Raw genomic sequence first — 25,434 nt, forward strand, 5'->3', positions numbered from 1 at the left:
TATCAGTCATACAGCGCCCTCTGATGGTCTGTTTGTGAAAAGGAATAGTTTTCTCATGTAAAAGGGGATATCACCTACTGACGGGGATAAAGTTCAATTCTTGGTCGGAGTTTATCTTTAAAGGATCACTATCACAAAAAAGTAGGCAGTTAAAATCTGACAGAGCCGACAGGTTGTGGGCCAATCCATCTCCTCATGGGGGATTCTTAGGGTTTTCTTTGTTATCAACAGCATTTCCTGAACAGCAGTTTAAGTGCCAAAATAGTAAGATACCATCCAGCCTCCCGACTCACTTGCACACTATTTTGCAATGTATTAGCACACCAATCTTCAATCAAACACGCTCTTTATTGAGCCATATGTTTCCACAAGCGTTTTAGCCGACAATTGTTTCGGGGGCCGTGCAGGGTCCCCCTTTTATCAAGGCATGTGGTTGCCTATGCATCAACATCAAGCACCCTATTATATCTTGACGGAGTGCCCATCAACAACCATGGTATCCTATTTTGTCAGTTAGACTTTGCAACTGCTGTTTAGAAAATGCGTTTGAAAACAAAGAAAACCCTGAGAATCCCGCATGAGGAGATGGACTGGCCCTGTCAGATTTTAACTGCCTACTTCTTTTGCGTCCTTTAAGCTAATACATCAGGCGACTTGGCAGCTGATCAACTATCCAATTGGAAAACAGATCGGATGAGAATCAGTGCTGCAAAAAGCATGCCTGATTGAGGATGCGACCAATTTTGGACCGAAATAGGCCGCATGTATCGATCGGACATGCTGCAAGATGTAGGGCCGACATGCATGAAAGGGTGTGCGGGGGTTATGGCGTGTGATATCGGGACTAGCGACAAACGAGACGGAACCCACAGCACTGTCCCTCCTAGTATTAGATGTGCCCCCTGGTGCCCCATGCAGTATACTTTACCTGCATGGGGCAAAGCAAGAGCAAAGCCAGACTGAATGCTCAGTCGGGGATTTTATCAGGGCTGATAACAAGCAGGCTGAGCAGTGACGAATGAAACAGAGAGTAGGGTAGGTGTTTTCTCTAATGTTCCTATATGGTGAAAAACATGAGGGTGCTTCGTCTCTGGTTCACTTTAGCAGCAACCCTCCTTCTTAAATTAGCCAGTGACCTCCACTAGGTAGAATCCTCCTCTCCAGGTAGACAGTGACCCCCTCCCCCGCTAGGTCATCAGCAACTATTTTATTATTTTGATTATTAATGTTTATATAGCGCCAGCATCTTCCGTGGCGTAACAGTCCAGGCTTCTTCTATTCATCAGCCACAAATGCATTTGCCCTTGTTTTCCTCCTGCCACTTCATTCTGTCCGTTGCCATTTGAGCCGGTTGCCGGGACTATGTGGCAGCTGTCGGGTAATGTGGCCACAACGGATATCAATCCACGGCCGTACTACCCGATGCGAAGGATCTCACCAAGCTGAAAGAGGCCAGGATGTGCTGCAAGCAAGAGAAGGGACAACAGTGCTGTGCTGCAGTATCTGCTTGTGGCAGCCACAGCTCCCATTTTCAGAAATGCTGACATAAGGCCCATACACACGTCGGACTTTTGCGAACGACGGGTCGTTTGAACGTCCCGTCGTTCAGTCATCCGCACGCAAAATCGGGCGTTTGTACAGACTGTCGTTCGGGTGATAAGACTGGACGACGGGACATTCAAACGACCCGTCGTTCGCAAAAGTTCGACGTGTGTATGGGCCTATAGACTAATCACCTATACAAAATCCAGTCCAAGAGTAAACAAGGCCAGCTATGCACTATCCTTCTATGAAACAGACCAAGGTCCACAAATTCCTACAACTAGGGAGGTCGATCACAAACTCATTTTCTTGGTGTCTATTAATGGTACAAGTTTTAGCAATCATATTTTTGATTACATTGTTCAGATCATACTGTGTAAAGACAGAGCAGCTGCAGGGCCCAATCAATCCCAGGGCTGTGGAGTCCTCTGGGCCAGATTTATCAAAGCATTCCCAACAGGTTTTTCTTCTTATACTGTTCTAACCAGCAGAGGAACTGTTCTGCATGATAACAAGAAACTTCTTAAATCCTACTTAATAGCACCAGTTTAGCGTGGATTTCTAAAGCTGCACTACCAATAAGAAAAGTGCAAATCCATCCCTAAACTGCTGCAGATTAAGAAGTGCTTAATAGCAGTTCTACAGATAGTGCAGCAATGAAGGCTAGGCATGATTTGTGAAGGGCTCCTCCCCCCTGCTGCCAGGTGTCCTGTGCAGTTGTTCTGTGCTTAACCCTTCCAGTGCTGGGCATTGCATGCAGTACAGCAGATGTATTGGTTACCTCAGCAACAGCAATTTTCCTCACACACTGCACTGCCTGAGAGACCTTCCTAACTCCTATTCCTAAGTATAAGAAGGATTCTGCACTATTTAGTGATTTCTTAAGATGTCTGAGACAATTCTGCACAGATTTCTAAAAACCTAATATTTTGTCTCAGGCACTCTCGATAAATGTCCCCCAGAGTTATGTTGAGTACCTGGAGGTGGAGTTTGATGATTTTTGTACCAACTCTGCAGCCTTGGTAAGTATTACACTAAGGAGTTGGAGTCAAAAAGTCAAAGCAATTTTGGGTACCTGGAGTCGGGGGTTTCATAAACTGAGGAATCGGATAATTTTTGTACCGACTCCACAGCCCTGATCAATCCTGAAGCATTGAGTTAGCGATTGGTATGATTACTTTTTTTTTTCATACACACAATTCCAAATGGTTTTGATAATTGAGAATAGATTGGATCCTTATTGATTAAATAAAATCTAGTTGTTGCCTGGTGATTCAACCGTATTCTGTACCTTCCAGTTTTCCCTTGTTCAGGTTCTATGGCTAAAAGTATTAGACAAAGGATCAACAGGATATTGCTTTTGAACCTGAGGTGAGAGTTATACGGAGGCTGCCATATTTGTTTCCTTTTAAACAATAACAGTTGCCTGGCAGCCCTGCTGATCTTTTTGGCTGCAGTGGTGTCTGAATAACATCAAAAACAAGCATGCAGCTAATCTTGTCAGATCTGACAATAATGTCAGAAACACCTGATCTGCTGTATGCTTGTTCATGGTCTATGGCTGAAAGTATTAGAGGCAGAGGATCAGCAGGACTGCCAGGTAACTGGCATTGTTTAAAAGGAAATAAATATGACAGCCTCCATAAATCGCTCACCTCGGGTTCACTTGAAATTAAGTAAATATGGCAGCTTCCATATCCCTCTCACTTCAGTTGTCCTTTAAAGGACTGACTATCGCAAAAAAAAAAAAAAAAAAAATAGGCAGTTAAAATCCGACATCAACTGGTTTTGAGCCAGTCCATCGCCTCATGGGGGATTCTCAGGGTTTTCTTTGTTTTCAACAGCATCACCTGACCAGCAGTTTAACTGCCAAAATAGTAAGATACCAGCCAGCCTCCCTACTCCCTACTCCCTTGCACACTATTAGACTCTGCAACTGCTGTTCAGGAAATGCTGTTGAAAACAAGGAAAACCCTGAGAATCCCCCATGAGGAGATGGACTGACCCAAAACCTGTCGGTTCTATCAGATTTTAACTTCCTACTTTTTCACCATAGTGGTCCTTTAAATTGAATCATATTACTGACATTTGCAAGAAAAGGCAGATATCAGCCAAGCAATACCCCATCATGTCTACAGGTACCATTCATTACTTTTACATGGGGCAAGCAAGATCTTATTTACACCCACAGGTTCATCTTCACATAAGGGACCCATTCCTTGAGGGTTTTTGACCGCTACATTAGAAACAATCAGATCCAGAAAGATTGTCTTCTCAACAAGTAGTCACATCCACTTGACATCACATTTCAGCCTGGCCTCCTGCAGATGTCAAGCCGCTGTAATCAGAAGGAAAGCACTTGCTTTAAGGTGACCCCTGTAGTGACAGTAAAGTACCTAAATAGGCACAGCAACATGTAGCACACTAGGTGGAGGGCTGGAAAAAGCCCCAGGTAAGTGAAACGGATTTTGTTTGATTTGGCTGATGATTCCTATAAGAACTGTTTTTTTTTCTGACCTTTCATGACCTGGGAGTCAAACTCATGACCTCACGCTTCACAGTCAGGGGCAGTACCTCTGGGCAGTCTCAGTTAAAGAACAGTCACCATCTGTGTACACAGCACGATTGAAGCTGGCTCTAAGCACAACCAAATCTCAGGAATCTTACTTATGATAAGAAATGGACCCCCACTACAAAGTGTGCCTCATCCCCCTAGCCAAGCCAGGGGAGAGATGACCATAAAACTGCTATGAGAGCCTGCAGCAAAGGGGGCCCAATGGGTCTGGCTATGTATTGTAGCTAAGTAGCAAGAGCAAGAGTGCACCTACAGGCCCATAGTTATCAGTCGATCTGCTTTTCCTTTTATCTTTACCAGAGGTGTAGCAGCAGTTTAGGAAGTGTGTGTGTGTGTGGGGGGGGGGGGGGGGATAAGGAATGCATGGCATACTCTGGCACAGTAAGTAATGCATGGCATACTCTGGCACAGTAAGTAATGCATGGTATACTATGGCAGAGTAAGTAATGCATGGTATACTCTGGCACAGTAAGTAATGCATGGTATACTATGGCAGAGTAAGTAATGCATGGCATACTCTGGCACAGTAAGTAATGCATGGCATACTCTGGCACAGTAAGTAATGCATGGCATACTCTGGCACAGTAAGTAATGCATGGTATACTATGGCAGAGTAAGTAATGCATGGAATACTCTGGCACAGTAAGTAATGCATGGCATACTCTGGCACAGTAAGTAATGCATGGCAAACTCTGGCACAGTAAGTATTGCATGGAATACTCTGGCACAGTAAGTAATGCATGGTATACTATGGCAGAGTAAGTAATGCATGGTATACTATGGCACAGTAAGTAATGCATGGTATACTATGGCAGAGTAAGTAATGCATGGCATACTCTGGCACAGTAAGTATTGCATGGAATACTCTGGCACAGTAAGTAATGCATGGTATACTATGGCAGAGTAAGTATTGCATGGAATACTCTGGCACAGTAAGTAATGCATGGTATACTATGGCAGAGTAAGTAATGCATGGTATACTCTAGCACAGTAAGTAATGCATGGTATACTATGGCAGAGTAAGTAATGCATGGCATACTCTGGCACAGTAAGTATTGCATGGAATACTCTGGCACAGTAAGTAATGCATGGTATACTATGGCAGAGTAAGTATTGCATGGAATACTCTGGCACAGTAAGTAATGCATGGTATACTATGGCAGAGTAAGTAATGCATGGTATACTCTAGCACAGTAAGTAATGCATGGCATACTCTGGCACAGTAAGTAATGCATGGCATACTCTTGCACAGTAAGTAATGCATGGCATACTCTGGCACAGTAAGTAATGCATGGTATACTATGGCAGAGTAAGTAATGCATGGTATACTCTGGCACAGTAAGTAATGCATGGCATACTCTGGCACAGTAAGTAATGCATGGTATACTATGGCAGAGTAAGTAATGCATGGTATACTCTGGCACAGTAAGTAATGCATGGCATACTCTTGCACAGTAAGTAATGCATGGCATACTCTGGCACAGTAAGTAATGCATGGTATACTATGGCAGAGTAAGTAATGCATGGAATACTCTGGCACAGTAAGTAATGCATGGCATACTCTGGCACAGTAAGTAATGCATGGCATACTCTGGCACAGTAAGTAATGCATGGCATACTCTGGCACAGTAAGTAATGCATGGTATACTATGGCACAGTAAGTAATGCATGGCATATTCTGGCACAGTAAGTAATGCATGGTATACTATGGCAGAGTAAGTAATGCATGGTATACTCTGGCACAGTAAGTAATGCATGGCATACTCTTGCACAGTAAGTAATGCATGGCATACTCTGGCACAGTAAGTAATGCATGGTATACTATGGCAGAGTAAGTAATGCATGGAATACTCTGGCACAGTAAGTAATGCATGGCATACTCTGGCACAGTAAGTAATGCATGGCATACTCTGGCACAGTAAGTAATGCATGGCATACTCTGGCACAGTAAGTAATGCATGGCATACTCTGGCACAGTAAGTAATGCATGGCATACTCTGGCACAGTAAGTAATGCGTGGTATACTCTGGCAGAGTAAGTAATGCATGTAATACTCTGGCACAGTAAGTAATGCATGGCATACTCTGGCACAGTAAGTAATGCATGGCATACTCTGGCACAGTAAGTAATGCATGGAATACTCTAGCACAGTAAGTAATGCATGGTATACTATGGCAGAGTAAGTAATGCATGGCATACTCTGGCACAGTAAGTAATGCATGGCATACTCTGGCACAGTAAGTAATGCATGGTATACTATGGCAGAGTAAGTAATGCATGGAATACTCTAGCACAGTAAGTAATGCATGGTATACTATGGCAGAGTAAGTAATGCATGGCATACTCTGGCACAGTAAGTAATGCATGGTATACTAAGGCACAGTAAGTAATGCATGGCATACTCTGGCACAGTAAGTAATGCATGGCATACTCTGGCACAGTAAGTAATGCATGGTATACTATGGCAGAGTAAGTAATGCATGGAATACTCTAGCACAGTAAGTAATGCATGGCATACTCTGGCACAGTAAGTAATGCATGGCATACTCTGGCACAGTAAGTAATGCATGGCATACTCTGGCACAGTAAGTAATGCATGGTATACTATGGCAGAGTAAGTAATGCATGGAATACTCTAGCACAGTAAGTAATGCATGGTATACTATGGCAGAGTAAGTAATGCATGGCATACTCTGGCACAGTAAGTAATGCATGGTATACTAAGGCACAGTAAGTAATGCATGGCATACTCTGGCACAGTAAGTAATGCATGGCATACTCTGGCACAGTAAGTAATGCATGGTATACTATGGCAGAGTAAGTAATGCATGGAATACTCTAGCACAGTAAGTAATGCATGGCATACTCTGGCACAGTAAGTAATGCATGGCATACTCTGGCACAGTAAGTAATGCATGGCATACTCTGGCACAGTAAGTAATGCATGGTATACTATGGCAGAGTAAGTAATGCATGGAATACTCTAGCACAGTAAGTAATGCATGGTATACTATGGCAGAGTAAGTAATGCATGGCATACTCTGGCACAGTAAGTAATGCATGGTATACTAAGGCACAGTAAGTAATGCATGGCATACTCTGGCACAGTAAGTAATGCATGGCATACTCTGGCACAGTAAGTAATGCATGGTATACTATGGCAGAGTAAGTAATGCATGGAATACTCTAGCACAGTAAGTAATGCATGGCATACTCTGGCACAGTAAGTAATGCATGGAATACTCTGGCACAGTAAGTAATGCATGGTATACTCTGGCACAGTAAGTAATGCATGGCATACTCTGGCACAGTAAGTAATGCATGGTATACTATGGCAGAGTAAGTAATGCATGGAATACTCTAGCACAGTAAGTAATGCATGGCATACTCTGGCACAGTAAGTAATGCATGGTATACTATGGCAGAGTAAGTAATGCATGGAATACTCTAGCACAGTAAGTAATGCATGGTATACTATGGCAGAGTAAGTAATGCATGGCATACTCTGGCACAGTAAGTAATGCATGGTATACTATGGCACAGTAAGCAATGCATGGTATACTATAGCAGAGTAAGCAATGAATGGTATGCAATGGCACATTAAGCAATGAATGGTATACTCTGGCACAGTAAGGAATGCATGGTATACTCTGGCACAGTAAGCAATGTATGACATACTTTGGCACAGTAAGCAATACATTTCATACTATGGAACAATGCATGGTATACTCTGGCATAGTAGTCAATCGGCATTATTCACAGGGTTGTGGATTTGGAGTCGAGGATTCGGAGCAATTTTGGGAACCTGGAGTTGGTGGTTTCATAAGCTGAGGAGTCGGGAGTCGGATGATTTTAGTACCAAACCCAGCAAGTATTAGACTAAGGAGTCAGAGTCGGGAGTTGGAGTAATTTTGGGTACCTGGAGTCGGAGTTGGAGTTGGTGGTTTCATAAACTGAGGAGTCAGAGTTGGAGTCGGATGATTTTCTACTGACTCCACAATCCTGATGATTCACAAAGCTTTTTCACCGGTTTTCACCTTATCTATGTTCAGTATTCTCCCCAGGCTCTTCTATCCGGGTTTTCCACCCAGCTAGTTTTGGTTAGCACCCGGCTGTCATCGACTCACCTCCTCCTCTGCTGTAAGCAGAGAAGTGCTGGCCCTGCATTCCATCATCTCACCCCACCCGACTACATTTTCATGCCACCCGGCTGGAGAAAATTTCTGGGGAGATCACTGTGGCCCATATGCAATTCACTTTTTCTCCTGAGTTTTCTCCTAGGTGATATTTCCATAACTTGTCATAACATGTTTTTTAAACCACCAGCAAGCAAGAAAATACTCTAATTTTTAACCAACTTTTGTGTACTTTTTGTACAATTCTAAAATGCTGAAAAGTTATTTTAAAGATAATATGAAAATTATCTCCTAGGAGATAAGTCAGGAGAAAAAATGAATTGCATATGGGCCTGTATGTTACATTTGTAAGCTCCCAAAGAGCAAAAATACAATTTAATTAAGGTAAGAAAAGTAATATTGAAATGAAGTTAAAGTGAACCTCTGGACTAAAAATCTACGGTACTTAGCAGCACTAAAAAAGGCTTGGTGTTGCTTTAACAGTTTCACAGCATCAGAACTTTGTTTTTCTTACCAAAGCATCATTTTTAGCTGCATTTTTCGCTAAGCTCCACCCAACAAAGAAAACTGCCCGGGCTTTTTTCCCTAAAGCTGTGCAAAGCATGATGGGATTTCCTGTGTTGTTATTCACGTTGCCTAGCAACTGGGAGGGGTGATCAGAACATAGGACAGTTGGAACTGTGTCTCATGCTCCCTGTCACCTCCTTTCAACCAAAAAGATGGCTGCCCTCATGAAATCACAAACATTTGCCTGTTCTTTTAAAACAGGGTGGGTAAGAGATTATATTACCAATCTATTTTAATTAACATAACTAATGTAACTTAATGACAGTATGTTTGTTTAGGCTGAAGTTCCTCTTTAATGAAGAACAACTTACTTTGAGTGATTATTTTGCTTGTAAATGTGCTGAAATTTTATTTTTATTAATTAGGAGATAAATAAGTCACTTTTGAGAAGTTCTGTGAATAGAGCCCAATGTGTGGCACAGTAAGGAATGTAAGCCATAGTACGGCATAGTAAGCAATGCATGGTATACTATGGCACAGTAAGCAATGCATGGTATACTATGGCACAGTAAGCAATACATGGTATACTATGGCACAGTAAGCAATACATGGTATACTATGGCACAGTAAGCAATACATGGTATACTATGGCACAGTAAGCAATACATGGTATACTATGGCACAGTAAGCAATACATGGTATACTATGGCACAGTAAGCAATACATGGTATACTATGGCACAGTAAGCAATACATGGTATACTATGGCACAGTAAGCAATACATGGTATACTATGGCACAGTAAGCAATACATGGTATACTATGGCACAGTAAGCAATACATGGTATACTATGGCACAGTAAGCAATACATGGTATACTATGGCACAGTAAGCAATACATGGTATACTATGGCACAGTAAGCAATGCATGGTATACTATGGCACAGTAAGCAATGCATGGTATACTCTGGCACAGTAAGCAATACATGGTATACTATGGCACAGTGGATGGAAAACAAGAACACAGTAAGCAATACATGGTATACTATGGCACAGTAAGCAATGCATTAGTAGGCATGACATAATCAGGAATGCCTGGCATACTATGGCACAGTAAGGAATGCAAGTTATACTGTGATCCAGTATGGAAAGCAGGTCACACTATGGCATAATAATCAATGCATGTCATACTATAGCACAACAATAAGCATTACTAAACAATACATGGCACAATAAGCAGTGCAGTGCCCTATGGCCCAGTATGTCTGGCAAACTATGGCACAGTAAGGAATGCAAGGTAAACTGTAGTATAGTAAGTATTGCAATGTAATCTATACTATAGCACAATAATCAATACATGGCATTGTATGGTACAACAGTAAGCAATGCATTACTAGGCTATACATGGCACACTAAGCATAGCCTGGCATACTATGGCCCAGTAAGCAATGCATGGCATAATACAGTACATTAAGAATACATTACTAGGATATGCATGGCGCAGTAAGCAATGCCTGGCAGACCATGGCCCAGTAAGCAATGCATAATACAGTACATTAAGAATACATTACTAGGCTATGCATGGCGCAGTAAGCAATGCCTGGCAGACCATGGCCCAGTAAGCAATGCATGGTATAATACAGTACATTAAGAATACATTACTAGGCTATGCATGGCGCAGTAAGCAATGCCTGGCATACTATCGCCCAGTAAGTAATGTATGGCATAATACAGTAAGCAATGCATGGCATACTATTAGCAATGCCCAGTATACCGTATCTCACTAAGCAATGCCCAGCATATCATGGCACACTAAGCAATGCCATAGAGCACTAACCAATGCCCAGCATATCATGGCACACTAACCAATGCCTGGCATACCATGGCTTACTAACCAATGCCCAGCATACTATGGCTCAGTAAGCACTGCATGGCATAATACTATACATTATGCATGTATTACTAGTCTATGCGTGACACATTACGCAATTCCCAGCATACCATAGCTCAGTGAGCAATGCATTGCATGGCATAATACTCTACATTATGCATGTATTACTAGGCTATGCATGACACACTAAGCAATGTCCGGTATACCATGGCTCAGTGAGCAATGCATGGCATAATGCAGTACATTTTAAATGTATTACTAGGCAATGAATGGCACACTAAGCAATGTCCGGTATACCATGGCTCAGTGAGCAATGCATGGCATAATGCAGTACATTATAAATGTATTACTAGGCTATGCATAGCACACTAAGCAATGTCCGGTATACCATGGCTCAGTGAGCAATGCATGGCATAATGCAGTACATTATAAATGTATTACTAGGCTATGCATAGCACACTAAGCAATGTCCGGTATACCATAGCTCAGTGAGCAATGCATGGCATAATGCAGTACATTATAAATGTATTACTAGGCTATGCATAGCACACTAAGCAATGTCCGGTATACCATGGCTCAGTGAGCAATGCATGGCATAATGCAGTACATTATAAATGGGATTACTAGGCAATGCATGTCACACTAAGCAATGCCCGGTATACCATGGCATAGTAAGTAATGCCCAGCATACTATGGCCCAGTAAGCACTGCATGGCGTAATACTCTACATCATGAATGTATTACTAGGCTATGCATGGCACACTAAGCAACGTCCGGTATACCATGGCCCAGTATGCAATGACTAGCAGACCATGGCCCAGTAAGCAATGCCTGGCATAATACAGTACATTTTTACTAGGCAATGTAGGGCATGCTATGGAATGCCCGGCATAGTATGGCCCAGTAAGCAATGCATGCCATAATACAGTACATTAAGAATGCATTTAGAAGGCAATGCATGGCATACTATGGCCCAGTAAGCAATGCATGCCATAATACAGTGCATTAAGAACGCATTTACAAGGCAATGTATGGCACACAAATGCCTGGCATACTATGGCCCAGAAAGCAATGCATGGCACACTAAGGAATACCCAGCATACCATGACCAGGAAAGCAATGCATGGCATCATACAGTGCATTATGAATGTATTACTAGGCAATGAATGGCACACTAAGATATGCCGGGCATACTAAGGCCTAGTAAGCAAGGCCTGGCATACCATGGCCCAGGAAGCAATGCCTGGCATACCATGGCCCAGTAAGCAATGCCTGGCTGGCAGACTATGGCCCACGAAGCAACACATGGCATAATACAGTACATTGAGAATGCATTACTAGGCTAAGCATGGCACACTAAGGAATGCCCTGTATACCATGACTCAATAAGGAATGCCCGGTATACTATGGCCCAGTAAGCACAGCATGGCATAATACAGTACATGAGAAATGCATTTAGAATGCAATGCATGGCATACTATGGCCCAGGAAGCAATGCATGACATCATACACTACATTATGAATGTATTACTAGGCTGTGCATGGCACACTAAGGAATGCCCGGTATAAAGTGGCTCACTAAGCAATGCCCGGTTTACTATGGCCCAGTAAGCACTGCATGGCATCATATAGTACATTAAGAAAGCATTTACAAGGCTATGCATGGCACTATAAGCAATGCCCAGCATACTATGGCCCAGAAAGCAATGCCCAGCATACTATGGCCCAGTAAGCAATGCATGGCACACTAAGCAATCCCTGGCATACTATGGCCCAGAAATCAATGCCCAATGGCCCAGTAAGCACTACATGGCATAATACAGTATATAATGAATGGATTACTACTAGGCAATGCACGGTATGATGGAAAACTAAGCAATCCCTGGCATACTATGGCCCAGTAAGCACTGCCTGGCATAATACAGTATATTATAAATGGATTACTAGGCTATGTATGGCACACTAAGCAATGCTCGGCATAAGATGGCCCAGCGAGCACTGCCTGGCATCATACAGTATATTATAAATGGATTACTAGGCAATGCATAGCACTATAAGCAATGCCCGGCATACCATGGCACAATAAGCAATGTCTGGTACTATAAGCAATGCCTGGCATACCATGGCCCAGCAAGCACTGCCTGGCATCATACAGTACATATCTATTACTAGGCTATGCATGGCACTATAAGCAATGCCCGGCATACCATGGCACACTAAGCAATGGATGGCATCATACAGTACATATCTATTACTAGGCTATGCATGGCACTATAAGCAATGCCCGGCATACTATGGCCCAGCAAGCACTGCCTGGCATCATACAGTACATATCTATTACTAGGCTATGCATGGCACTATAAGCAATGCCCGGCATACTATGGCCCAGCAAGCAATGGATGGCATCATACAGTACATATCTATTACTAGGCTATGCATGGCACACTAAGCAATGCCCGGCATACTATGGCCCAGCAAGCAATGGATGGCATCATACAGTACATATCTATTACTAGGCTATGCATGGCACTATAAGCAATGCCCGGCATACTATGGCCCAGCAAGCAATGGATGGCATCATACAGTACATATCTATTACTAGGCTATGCATGGCACACTAAGCAATGCCCGGCATACCATGGCCCAGCAAGCACTGCCTGGCATCATACAGTACATATCTATTACTAGGCTATGCATGGCACTATAAGCAATGCCCGGCATACCATGGCACACTAAGCAATGCCCGGCATACCATGGCCCAGCAAGCACTGCCTGGTACAATACAGTACATATCTATTACTAGGCAATACACAGCACTATAAGCAATGCCCGGCATACCATGGCACACTAAGCAATGGCCGGCATACCATGGCCCAGCAAGCATTGCCTGGCATAATACAGTACATATGTATTACTAGGCAATGCATATAAGTATAACAAATGCCTGGCATACCATGGCAAACTAAGCAATACATGGCTTTATAAGCAATGCCCGGCATACCATGGCCCAGCAAGTACTGCCTGGCATCATACAGTACATATCTATTACTAGGCTATGCATGGCACTATAAGCAATGCCCGACATACTATGGCCCAGCAAGCAATGGATGGCATCATACAGTACATATGTATTACTAGGCTATGCATGGCACTATAAGCAATGCCTGGCATACCATGGCACACTAAGCAATGCCCGGCATACCATGGCCCAGCAAGCACTGCCTGGCATCATACAGTACATACGTATTACTAGGCTATGCATGGCACTATAAGCAATGCCTGACATACTATGGCCCAGCAAGCAATGGATGGCATAATACAGTACATATGTATTACTAGGCTATGCATGGCACTATAAGCAATGCCCGGCATACCATGGCCCAGCAAGCACTGCCTGGCATCATACAGTACATATGTATTACTAGGCTATGCATGGCACTATAAGCAATGCCCGGCATACTATGGCCCAGCAAGCACTGCCTGGCATCATACAGTACATATGTATTACTAGGCTATGCATGGCACTATAAGCAATGCCTGACATACTATGGCCCAGCAAGCAATGGATGGCATAATACAGTACATATGTATTACTAGGCTATGCATGGCACTATAAGCAATGCCCGGCATACCATGGCCCAGCAAGCACTGCCTGGCATCATACAGTACATATGTATTACTAGGCTATGCATGGCACTATAAGCAATGCCCGGCATACCATGGCACACTAAGCAATGCCCGGCATACCATGGCCCAGCAAGCACTGCCTGGCATCATACAGTACATACGTATTACTAGGCTATGCATGGCACTATAAGCAATGCCTGGTACTATAAGCAATGCCCGGTCACCTGCATACCATGGCCCAGCAAGCACCGCGGTACCCCGAGTCACCCAGCAGCGGGCACAGCCCCCCCCCCAGCAGCGGGCACATGCCCCCCCTCACCTGAAGCCAGCATGGAACATGTACATCCTCGGCCCCCCGGCGCTGGCATACTTGGGGGTGGTGAAGATGTTGTCCTTCTTCAGGGACACGTAGCTGATGAGGGACAGGATGAGCAGGGCCACGCTCAGCATCACCAGCCCCAGCACGCTGACCACCCGCACCATCCTGCACACTCTCATGCCTGGCAGGGCCGCCTCGCTGCCCCCCGGGATCTCTCCTCTGGCTCGGCACACAAGCAGGACGCGATAATCCGCATAGAGAGCAGAGCAGGGGGGGATTTAGGAGGAAGATGGAGGAGAGGGCTGGGAGAGCTCGGAGTCCCCCCTCATTGTGCACAGCGAGCTGCTGCTGCTGCCAGGCAAGATGAATAGCATGGCAATCATCATACAGCAGCGTCCATAGGGCGGCCTGGAGATCTGCCTGGCCGGTGATCCCTGCTCTCTCTATACGGCTCAATGGCTGGCTGCATCCATAGGCAATAGCTGGATGTATGGTGTGTGCATGCGTGCTGCCAGGGCTTCCCCTCTCTGCCAGGGAGAGACCACCGGGGAGGACAGGCTGGCTGCACGAGCAATGGCTGGGCCGGGAGCTCCACCCTCCCATCCAGCAAAGTGCACAAGCTCACTCACTGCTGAGGGTACCCACATACACAGGTATAGACTGAGGGGGTAATAGGAGGGCAGCCTCTACCCCCACATGATCTGAACACATATCTCCTCCAGCCCCTGTGTGGTAGCATATTTTGCATCCTATCAAAATGTGCATCCTATGTAGGAGAAGGGTAGTGGTAGAGGGGAGAGGTTAGTGTTAGGGAGAGGGGAGGTTAGTGTTAGGCAGAGGATTGGTGGAGGGTAGTTTAAGGCACATGAAAGGGTAGTTTAGTGTTAGGCACGGGATGGGTGAAGGGTAGTTTTAGGCATTGGATAGAGTAGGTTAGGCATGGGGTGGGTGAAGGGTAGTTTTAGGCATTGGATAGGGTAGGTTAGGAATGGGGTGGGTGGAGAGTAGTTTTAGGCATTGGATAGGGTAGGTTAGGCATGGGGTGGGTGGAGAGTAGTTTTAGGCACGGGATAGGGTAGGTTAGGCATGGGATGGGTTGAGGGTAGTTTTAGGCATAAGGTAGGTTAGGCACAGGATGGGTGGAGGGTAGTTTTAGGCACGGGATGGGTGGAGGGTAGGGTAGGTTAGTGTTAGGCAGAGGGGATGAGGGATTAGTGTTAGGTATGGGATGGGTGGAGGGTAGTGTTAGGCACAGGATAGAGTAGGTTAGTTAGGCATGGAATGGGTGGAGGGTAGTTTTAGGCACAGGATAGCATAGGTTAGGCATGGAATGGGTGGAGAGCAGTTTTAGGCACAGGATAGGGTAGGTTAGGCATGGAATGGGTGGAGGGTAGTTTTAGGCACAGGATAGCATAGGTTAGGCATGGAATGGGTGGAGGGCAGTTTTAGGCACAGGATAGGGTAGGTTAGGCAGGGAATGGGTGGAGGGCAGTTTTAGGCACAGGATAGGGTAGGTTAAGCACAGGATGTGTGGAAGGTAGTTTTAGGCACAGATTGCCAAGGTTAGGCATAGGATGGGCGGAGGGTAGTTTTAGGCACAGGATAGGGTAGGTTAGGGATGAGTAGAGAGTAGTTTTAGGCAAAGGATAGGGTAAGTTAGGCACAGTATATGTTGGAGGGTAGTTCTAGGCTCAGGAAAGGGTAGGTTAGGCATGGAATGGGTGGAGAGCAGTTTTAGGCACAGGATAGGGTAGGTTAGGCATGGAATGGGTGGAGGGTAGTTTTAGGCACAGGATAGCATAGGTTAGGCATGGAATGGGTGGAGGGCAGTTTTAGGCACAGGATAGGGTAGGTTAGGCAGGGAATGGGTGGAGGGTAGTTTTAGGAAAAGGATAGGGTAGGTTAGTGTAAGGTTAGAAGGTTCATGTACAGCGGAGGAAAGGTATTGGTTGCAAATTCTGATGAAGTTGCAAATATTTTCACTACAGGTAGCATTTTATGCAGCCTGAAAGAATTTGCACCCCATAGGAGAAGAATGGTAGAGGTTGCAAATAGTGGCACAGTTGCATTTATTTTCACCACACCCGGTCTTATTGTATTCTCTTCACGGCAACTGGTCAGCTTACAGCAGTGTTCCTCCATAAGCCTCCCCGAATGCTCAGGGGTGTTTTTAGGCAGAGGCAAACCAGGCAGAAGCCTAGGGTGATGCTTGCAGAAAGGGGGTATCACTGAGCTGTTCTTAGCACATCTGTACGTTATGAAATTATTATACACATCTGCTAATTCTGTTATATGGGGTAAGCCGCCGGAGGGTGCCGCTCAGGCCCTGCTGGGACGATTTACATAATTTTTTTTTTGCTACACGCACTTTGCTAGCTGCGTGTGTATAACGATCGCCGCCGCTACCCGCCGATTCGCCGCTATCCACCACGCCCCCCCCCAGACCCCTTACGCTGCCTGGCCAATCAGTGCCAGGCAGCTCGAAGGGGTGGATCGGAACACCCGCTGACGTCACAACGTCGGTGACGTCATCGCTCGTTGCCATGGTGACGGGGAAGCCCATACAGGGAATCCCGTTCAGAACGGGATTCCCTGTATGGGCTTGGATGCCTACCGCACAGATTATGCAGCAATGCAAGTCAATGGGCGACACAGCAAGTGAACACTATGGGAGCACGTTGCGCCATGCATGCATGAACAGACAGGAATCCCTGTGATGTACTTCCTGCCCAGCAGCTACTTCCTGTACAGTAGTAAGCAGTGATGTACTTCCTGCTTCCTGCACAGTAGTAGTAAGCAGGTCACATGATTTGTAGTTACACACCTGAGGCCTTGTTGGTTCTAGTCACAGCACTGAGCCTCCACATACTATTGGCCACATGGTAGAACTAGCCACAGCAACTGAGCCTTCGCCTACTTTTGGCCACATGGAAGAACATTTGAGTCATACTTTGTCTTGACCATGAACTGTTCATCTTCTGGGGAATCTGCCAACATTTTAAGGCAAAACTTTACCAGTATATCCCCATGGAACTATAGTCGGCTACCCCCTTGAAGGCAACCTGAAGCAAGAAGTATATGGAGGTGTCAGCGACGAGTACGCCAGGATATAACAACGATATCTCCCCACCACAGCTCACTCGCCCTGCTGTCTCTATAGCAGCAGAGCCCTGTGAGGGGGTGATTTCATTGGCCCCTGACCGTCTCTATCAAGGTAAGCAACTCCCATGGGCTTACATTGAAAGACATGGTCTGGAGCCAATGAAAGCAGCTCCTGACCGGCTCACAGGACTCTGCCATCATAGAGACAGCAGACAGGGTGGCCTGTGGTGGACGGCGGGTATGTACGGTGGTTCGTTGGTATTCTGCGGTTTCTGGTACCAGCGGTCTCTGGTCTTAAGGGGGCAGAGGCCGCTGGTACTTAAAGAGGCACTGAAGCGAAAAAAAAAATATGATATAGTGAATTGGTTGTGTACTATGAATAATTACTAGAAGATTAGCAGCAAAGAAAATATTCTCATATTTTTATTTTCAGGTATATAGTGTTTTTTCTAACATTGCATCATTCTCTAATATGTGCAGATTACACAACACTCAGCATTCAAAATGAGTCTTTCAGAGCAGTCTGTGAAGTAATGACCTCTCCTCTAGCAGAGGAAAAGTAAACAGTTCAATTACAGTTGAGATAATAAAAGTCAGATAACAGCCCTCTCCACGACTAAGTTAGTCGGAGAGCTTAATAGCTTTTTTGCATAGAGATAACAACTGGAGTTTCTCAACTCTTCCTGTACTGGAAACAATTAGACTGATGTATCTGATCTTAATGTTTTATTTCTTAGCTGTACTACACATACAAATCATAATATCATCATTTTTTTTTCGCTTCAGTGTCTCTTTAAGTGGTTAATAAAGTTAAGTATTTGCTATGTTTAAAGGGAACCTGAAGCAAGGGATATATGGAAGCTGCCATATTTATTTCCTTTTAAGCAATACCAGTTGCTTGGTTATCCTGTTGATCCTCTGTGCTGTTCCCTTTTTTTTCCATGTCTGCCAGCAAAAGGATCAACAGGATAACCATGCAACTGTTATTGCTTAAATTGAAATAAATATGGCAGCTTCCATATACCCCTCACTAACTAGCATGCAGCTAATCTTATGCCAGAAACACCTGATATGTGGCATGCTTGTTCAGGGTCTATGGCTAAAAGTATTAGAGGCAGAGGATTAGCAGGAAAGGCCGGGAACTCATACTGCTTAAAAGGAAAACAATTTGGCAGCCGCTGTATCCCTCTCCCTTCAGTTGTCCGTTAACTATATGTTCTTAGGATATGGGAGGAACCTGGAGAGCTCAGAAGAAACCCACATTAACTACATACAAGCTCCATGAAGTTATTGCCCTGACCCCGATATAAACCAGGGACCCAGCACTGCATGGCGTGAGTTCTGTCCATTACGTCACTGTGTTGCTGCTTATCTGAGGACAGTAGCATCCGCCAGCAGAGGAGAGAGTATCTGAGCTGAAACAAAACAAAGCCCAATCATCTCTGAGCACTTTGGCAGCCCTGGGTCTGCTAATTGGAACTTGGGAGCAGCTGGTCAGTGGAAGTACCAGCCGTGGGCCGCTGCCAGTCTCAACTGCTCAACACTACAGAGATTTTCTCTTTCAAATCTCCTGAAAGAATATCTCTTCCGAAAATTAACTTAACGAATGTAAATTTTGTTTTCAAACCAAGCAAAAGTGCCAAAACTGCCTCTGGGAAGCGAGGCTAGTTTTTCACACTAGGCTCGTTACACAAGTCATTCTGGGATCACTAGGCAAAATAGGATTGCTGGGGTGTTGAAAAAGTCTCACTGGGAAGCATGGTGGTCTAGTGCAATGATCTGCAAACTTGGCTTTCCAGCTGTTAGGGCCCGTTTCCACTATTGCAGTGCGGAATCGCCGGAAAATCACCACTGACGAAATGGCATGCGGGTGCGATTCCGCATGCGTTTTTTGCCGCGATTCCGCATGCTATTCCGCATAGTTTAGGTTATATGCGATTTTAACCATGTCACTGCCTGTTCCTATGCAGAATCGCATGCGTAATCGCGGGGAAAACCGCATGCAAAAAAACGCGATTTCCCTATTAAATGCATTGCGTGCGATTTGCATAGCAGTGTGCGGGGTGCAAATTTTGACGGCTCTGCCGTGCAGATTTTACACGCACACAAAAACGATCAGCAATACGGACAAGTGGAAAAAGGGCCCTTCCACTTGTATTGGCTATGCAAATCCGCATGCAGATAACGCATGCGGATTTGCGATAGTAGAAACGGGCCCTCAAGGAACTACAAGTCCCACAATGCATTTGCATTTATGCAGCATGACTGTGGCTGTCAGACTCCAGCAATGCATTGTGGGACTTGTAGTTCCTTAACAGCTGGAGAGCCAAATTTGCAGATCACTGGTCTAGGGGTTAGCGCTCTTACCTTGCAGTGCTGGGTACCCGATTAGCATCCCAGCCAGGGAACTATCTGTATGGAGTTTGCATGTTCTGCCTGTACCTGGAGGTCCGGTTTCCTCTCACATCCGACAAGCATACAGATAAGTTAATTGGCTTCTTCCTGAATTGGCCCTAGCCTGCGACACATACGCGACATGATACATACATAGACATATGACTATGGTAGGGATTAGATTAGGAGCCCCTCTGAGGGACAGTTAAATGACAGACAAAATACTCTGTACAGCGCTACGGAAAAGTACGATACGGCACTTACGGTGAAGCACAGGCCCGGATTTACCTCCCCTATAGGTAATATATCTGAGCTTATAGGCACAGATGTTCTGGCACCTCAGACTTCCCCCTCCATGAGCCTACAAACACTTGCCAAACTACTCCGTAAGTGTGCTGGCTGTCCCAGCTGTCACTTCTCCCTTACTTCCATTGCCCATCATAGGTAGCTACAGGTGCACCTTAGTATTAGGTATCCAGAAGTACCCTCAATATTAAGTAGCTAGAGGTCCCACCAAGTATTAGGTAGGTAGAGGAACCTCAGTATTAAGTAGTGAGAGATGCTCCTGACTGAAGGGAGATCTGGTCAGTGAAATGCAGAGAGCTGGGTGAGTAACCTCTCATTTAGACTCCGCTTGGCACTCTGCATAGGAAAGGCAGGTGGGAGGTACTTGGGGAGAGGAGTGAGCCGCCTCTCCATCATCAGGTGCCTGTAGGCATGTGCCTATAGTGCCTTATGGTAAATCTGGCCCTGGTGAAGCATATGGTACGCAACATAAAAATGTAACATCAATTTGCCTCTATGGGAATTTCCCACTTAGGAGAACAAATTTAAAACTTAACTTTAAATGAAATGTCTTTAAAAAATTGAGAAAAGGAAGCTAATATAATGCCAGAAGCTGCATAAGATGGAGGGCGGAGACACAGCACAGAGCGATTTTTCGATCCATTTTCATTTTTAAAGACGCTCCCATTGACTTGCATTAAAATTGTGATTTTTCGCAAACGCAGCAATTTTGCCGCAACTTTAACACTATTTCAATGCAAGTCAGTTGGAGCATGTTTTAAAAAACGGATTGAAACAGCACTCTGCCGTGTGTCCCTGCCCGGAGACTGGGTAGAGAGCCTAGTCTGACCTAATAAGAGCAGGGATTAGCCATGCAAAGTCTCTGATTTCCCACTCTCTCTCGCTCATCCAAAAGCAACTAAATGACGAAAAATACACCCTAAAAGTGCCCTACATGTTTCACCTCCTAATGGAGGCTTCACCACGGGTGCTAGCCAAGACCGGTGTCCCTCAAAAAGCTAGTGCATAAATATACATTAAAAAAAAAAATAACATTGATAAATGTAGCAATATAGTGTCAGCCAGCATAGCCAGAAGCACCCACGGTACATAGAAGTATGCTTCTTTCGGTTGCCGTGGAAATCTGACAGTAACACGCTGTTGACTTTGCAGTGGGTCGGCGGCAGATCAGAAGCACGACACGGTTAGTATACTGGGCCCCATACACTTTCATTACTGGTGCGTTACCCTGTGTGCAGAAAGGGTAACCCAATGCAAAATAGTGACCAAGTGTAAAAGGGGTCTTAAGCAAAGGTTTTCTTTAAGCAGACTATAATATGGAACTCACACAGGAGCAAAAATAGAAATCACTGGGCCCACTTACGAAACTTTGGAAGGGGCCCCTCCCCCCGCTTTCTGCAGAGGTAAACTGAGACCCAATGTTATTCAATTGGCCAGTGCACACTTGAATGTGTTTTCTCCATGCAGATAAAAACAGACAGCAATGAAGCACTGCAGGCATTTTATCTATCAATTATATCAGCTTCTGTGATAAAACGCGCATGTTTTCCCACATAAGACACACATGGTGTGCAGAAAATGCATACAGAAAACCGACAGACAAGTGTGCTCCCAGCCTCAGCTTATTACACTCACTCTGTCCTCTGATGGAGCAGAACTGGCTCTATGGACTTCTCCAGCATCACTACAGTACACAGCACTTGGGGAGGGGTGGAGAGGCTGGGAGCAGAGCACTGCACACAAGACCCTGCTGCACACTGAATAAGGACTGTCTACAAATCAGTGGCCTCAATTTATAAAGCATTACCGCATGCGGTAATATTGAAAGCAACAGACTTTCCCGAGCACTTAGCAAAGTGTCAATTCATAAAGGCTGTTACTGCATGAAAAACTGAAATTACCGAGCAGTGAGGAAAATTACCGACTTGGCTGTAATTACCTCCGACACATGTCAGTAAATTGTCAGCAAATGTCAATTCATAAAGCCTTCAACAAGCGGTAAGCCAGACGATAGTTACGGACACCTCTGGTGAGGTCTTAAAGCGGATCCGAGATGAAAAACTAACTATAACAAGTAACTTGTCTATATATCTTATCTAAAGTTTAGATAGTTTACACAGCAAATATAGCTGCAAACAGCTTTAATAGAAAATGATTATTTCTTCCCAGTGGCGTCCCTACCATAGTGCGCAGGGGGGCGTGGCGCACCGGGTGTCAGACACCCAGGGGGGTGTCACCACGACCCCCCACAGCAACACAGCAGGAGGGAGAAGCAGGGCTAGAAGGAGATGCAGTGGGGGCAGCGGTGGGGAGGGGGGAAATATCCCCCCCCCCCTCCGTCACCTGGGACCCCTCCTTCTGCCTCTCTCTCACTCCAGAATAGCGGCGACAAGTGCGGGGCGGCCGGAGGCGTATGAACAATTACTCACCTGATTTCCGCGTTCCAAGCGTGGAGCGCAGCGTCATGACGTCACAGGTCTCCGTCTTCAATGCCGCCCACTGTGCTTCCTGATTAGCGGAAGCACAGTGGGAGGCATTGGAGGCGGAGACCTGTAACGTCATGACGCTGGGAACGCGGAGATTAGGTGAGTAATTGTCTATACGCCTCCGGCCGCCCCGCACTTGTCGCAGCTATTCTGGAGGGGGAGAGAGAGGCAGAAGGAGGGGTCCCAGGTGAGGGAGGGGGGATATTTCCCCCCTCCCCACCGCTGCCCCCACTGCCCCTTCTTCTAGCGCTGCTTCCCCCCCTCCTGGGCATCTTTACTGGGGGGAACTGTACTAGCTATACTGGGGGCAGCTATACTGGGGGCAACTAAACTAGCTATACTGGGGGCAACTACCAGCTATACTGGGGGCAACTATACTGGGGGCAGCTATACTGGGGGCAACTAAACTAGCTATACTGGGGGCAACTATACCAGCTATACTGGGGGCAACTATACTGGGGGCAACTAAACTAGCTATACTAGGGGCAACTATACCAGCTATAGTGGGGGCAACTATACTAGCTATACTGGAGGCAACTAAACTAGCTATACTGGGGGGCAACTAAACTAGCTATACTGGGGGGCAACTATACTAGCTATACTGGGGGCAACTAAACCAGCTATACTGGGGGCAACTATACCAGCTATACTGGGGGCAACTATACCAGCTATACTGGGGGCAACTATACTAGCTATACTGGGGGCAACTATACTAGCTATACTGGGGGCAACTAAACTAGCTATACTGGGGGCAACTATACCAGCTATACTGGGGGCAACTATACCAGCTATACTGGGGGCAACTATACCAGCTATACTGGGGGCAACTATACTGGGGGCAGCTATACTGGGGGCAACTAAACTAGCTATACTGGGGGCAGGTATACTAGCTATACTGGGGGCAGCTATACTGGGGGCAACTAAACTAGCTATACTGGGGGCAACTAAACTAGCTATACTGGGGGCAACTAAACTAGCTATACTGGGGCAACTAAACCAGCTATACTGGGGCAACTAAACCAGCTATACTGGGGGCAACTAAACTAGCTATACTGGAGGCAACTATACTAACTTCATTGGGGGCAACTAGTTTCACTGGGGGCAACTATACTAGCTTCACTGGGGGCAGCTATACTGGGGGAAACTACTAGCTATACTGGGCCAACTATACTAGCGAATACTTTAAATTACAGTTAGCCCCGCCCTCATCCGGTCATGACCACGCCCATTTGTGCCGCGAAGCACGCCGCAGGTTGTGGCCACGCCCATTTTGGGGGGGGGGGTGTCTTTTAATACCCAGGACCGGGTGCCAAATGCCCTAGGTACGCCACTGTTTCTTCCTGTGATACAATGACAGCAGCCATGTTGTTTGTAAACATTACACAGAAGCAGGCTTATCTGTATCTTGATCACTAAGCCTGTGAAAAAAACCTAATCCCCCTTCTCCCTCTGCCTCTGAAATCAATGGCTTGTAACACCTCCTCCTCTTCCTCCTGCTCAGACTGAGCTCCCATGAGCCCTTGCTACTGCCAAGGCTCTCTGAAAACCTGTGGGCGTGGTTTATTTAGTTTATAGGAAATTAGAGTATTAAAACAAAAACAAAAAAGTATTTGGCTTGAGAAAGGAACACAATTATGCAATGAGTAAAAGTTCACCTCGGATCCACTTTAAGAAGTTACCAACACCTCTGGTGAAGTATTAACAATGCAAAGTGCAGAAAGCTGAAGTCTCTGTGAGTCATCTGTGCAAGGAGCCAAAGTATTCAATGTGATTTCTGCCCTTAAAATGCTGCTTTGCGTCAAATCCAGATTTTTCCACGGGACTTTTGGCGTTTATCCCACTCATCCATGCAAAAACTCAGATGTTAGACCCCTGGAAACATCTTTTCCATCACTTTCTGGCCAGCATAAGTGTTTCTAGTTTTCAAAGCTCGCCTCACCATTGAAGTCTATTGCGGTTCGCGAAAGTTTGCACGAACCGAACTTTTGCGGAAGTTCGCAAACCTAAAATCGGAGGTTCGGGTCATCTGTAGTGCAGGGAACCGTAATTACAGCTTGTAACAAAAGAGAGATATCGCCACACTTCTGCTGTACCGCTCAATGGGCTGCGGTAATTTACCGAACTTCAAAGGCAGCTGTGACAATCTTTATGAATTAGCACACAAAGGTCTAAAATACCAAATGCGGTATTTTCCCGACAAGATTTTTTTTATCGCACTGCTTTTATGAATCGAGGTCTTTAACTTTGTATGATTCCTTATCAGTGACTGAGCAGATGCTGTCATTAGAACAATTGTGCAGAGCGGAACGGTTTTTTCTCTCTGTGCCCTTAGTTGTCTGTCTCTCAGGACAGGGAAAAGAAACTTCTCCCGCCATTTTGCCCCTTGCAGCTTCTGGGCCCCCCTGTGGTTGCATCCATTACAGCGTCTATTACGCGTTCCAGAGCTGACACCTGACATAAAAAAAAATGTGTTAATATTCAAATAAGTTCCCTGATTCTATTAATCTTTGCTGAAGTAGAGGAGCTCAGCATCAGCATAAATAAAATCCA

General features: G+C 45.3%; 1 protein-coding gene across 1 annotated transcript in view; it reads right to left on the minus strand.

Moving 5' to 3' along the window:
- Window positions 1-15,141, minus strand: part of ST8SIA3 (ST8 alpha-N-acetyl-neuraminide alpha-2,8-sialyltransferase 3) — a 48,802-nt gene extending 33,661 nt beyond the window's left edge. The window contains exon 1 of the mRNA XM_068251297.1: window positions 14,597-15,141. Coding sequence (XP_068107398.1) covers window positions 14,597-14,775 — 179 coding nt within the window. The 5' untranslated portion in view covers window positions 14,776-15,141. The remainder of the gene's footprint in view (window positions 1-14,596) is intronic.
- Between the last annotated feature and the right edge of the window lie 10,293 nt (window positions 15,142-25,434).

This window comes from Hyperolius riggenbachi, chromosome 1 (genome assembly GCF_040937935.1).
Source record: "Hyperolius riggenbachi isolate aHypRig1 chromosome 1, aHypRig1.pri, whole genome shotgun sequence".
Classification (NCBI taxonomy): Eukaryota; Metazoa; Chordata; class Amphibia; order Anura; family Hyperoliidae; genus Hyperolius; species Hyperolius riggenbachi.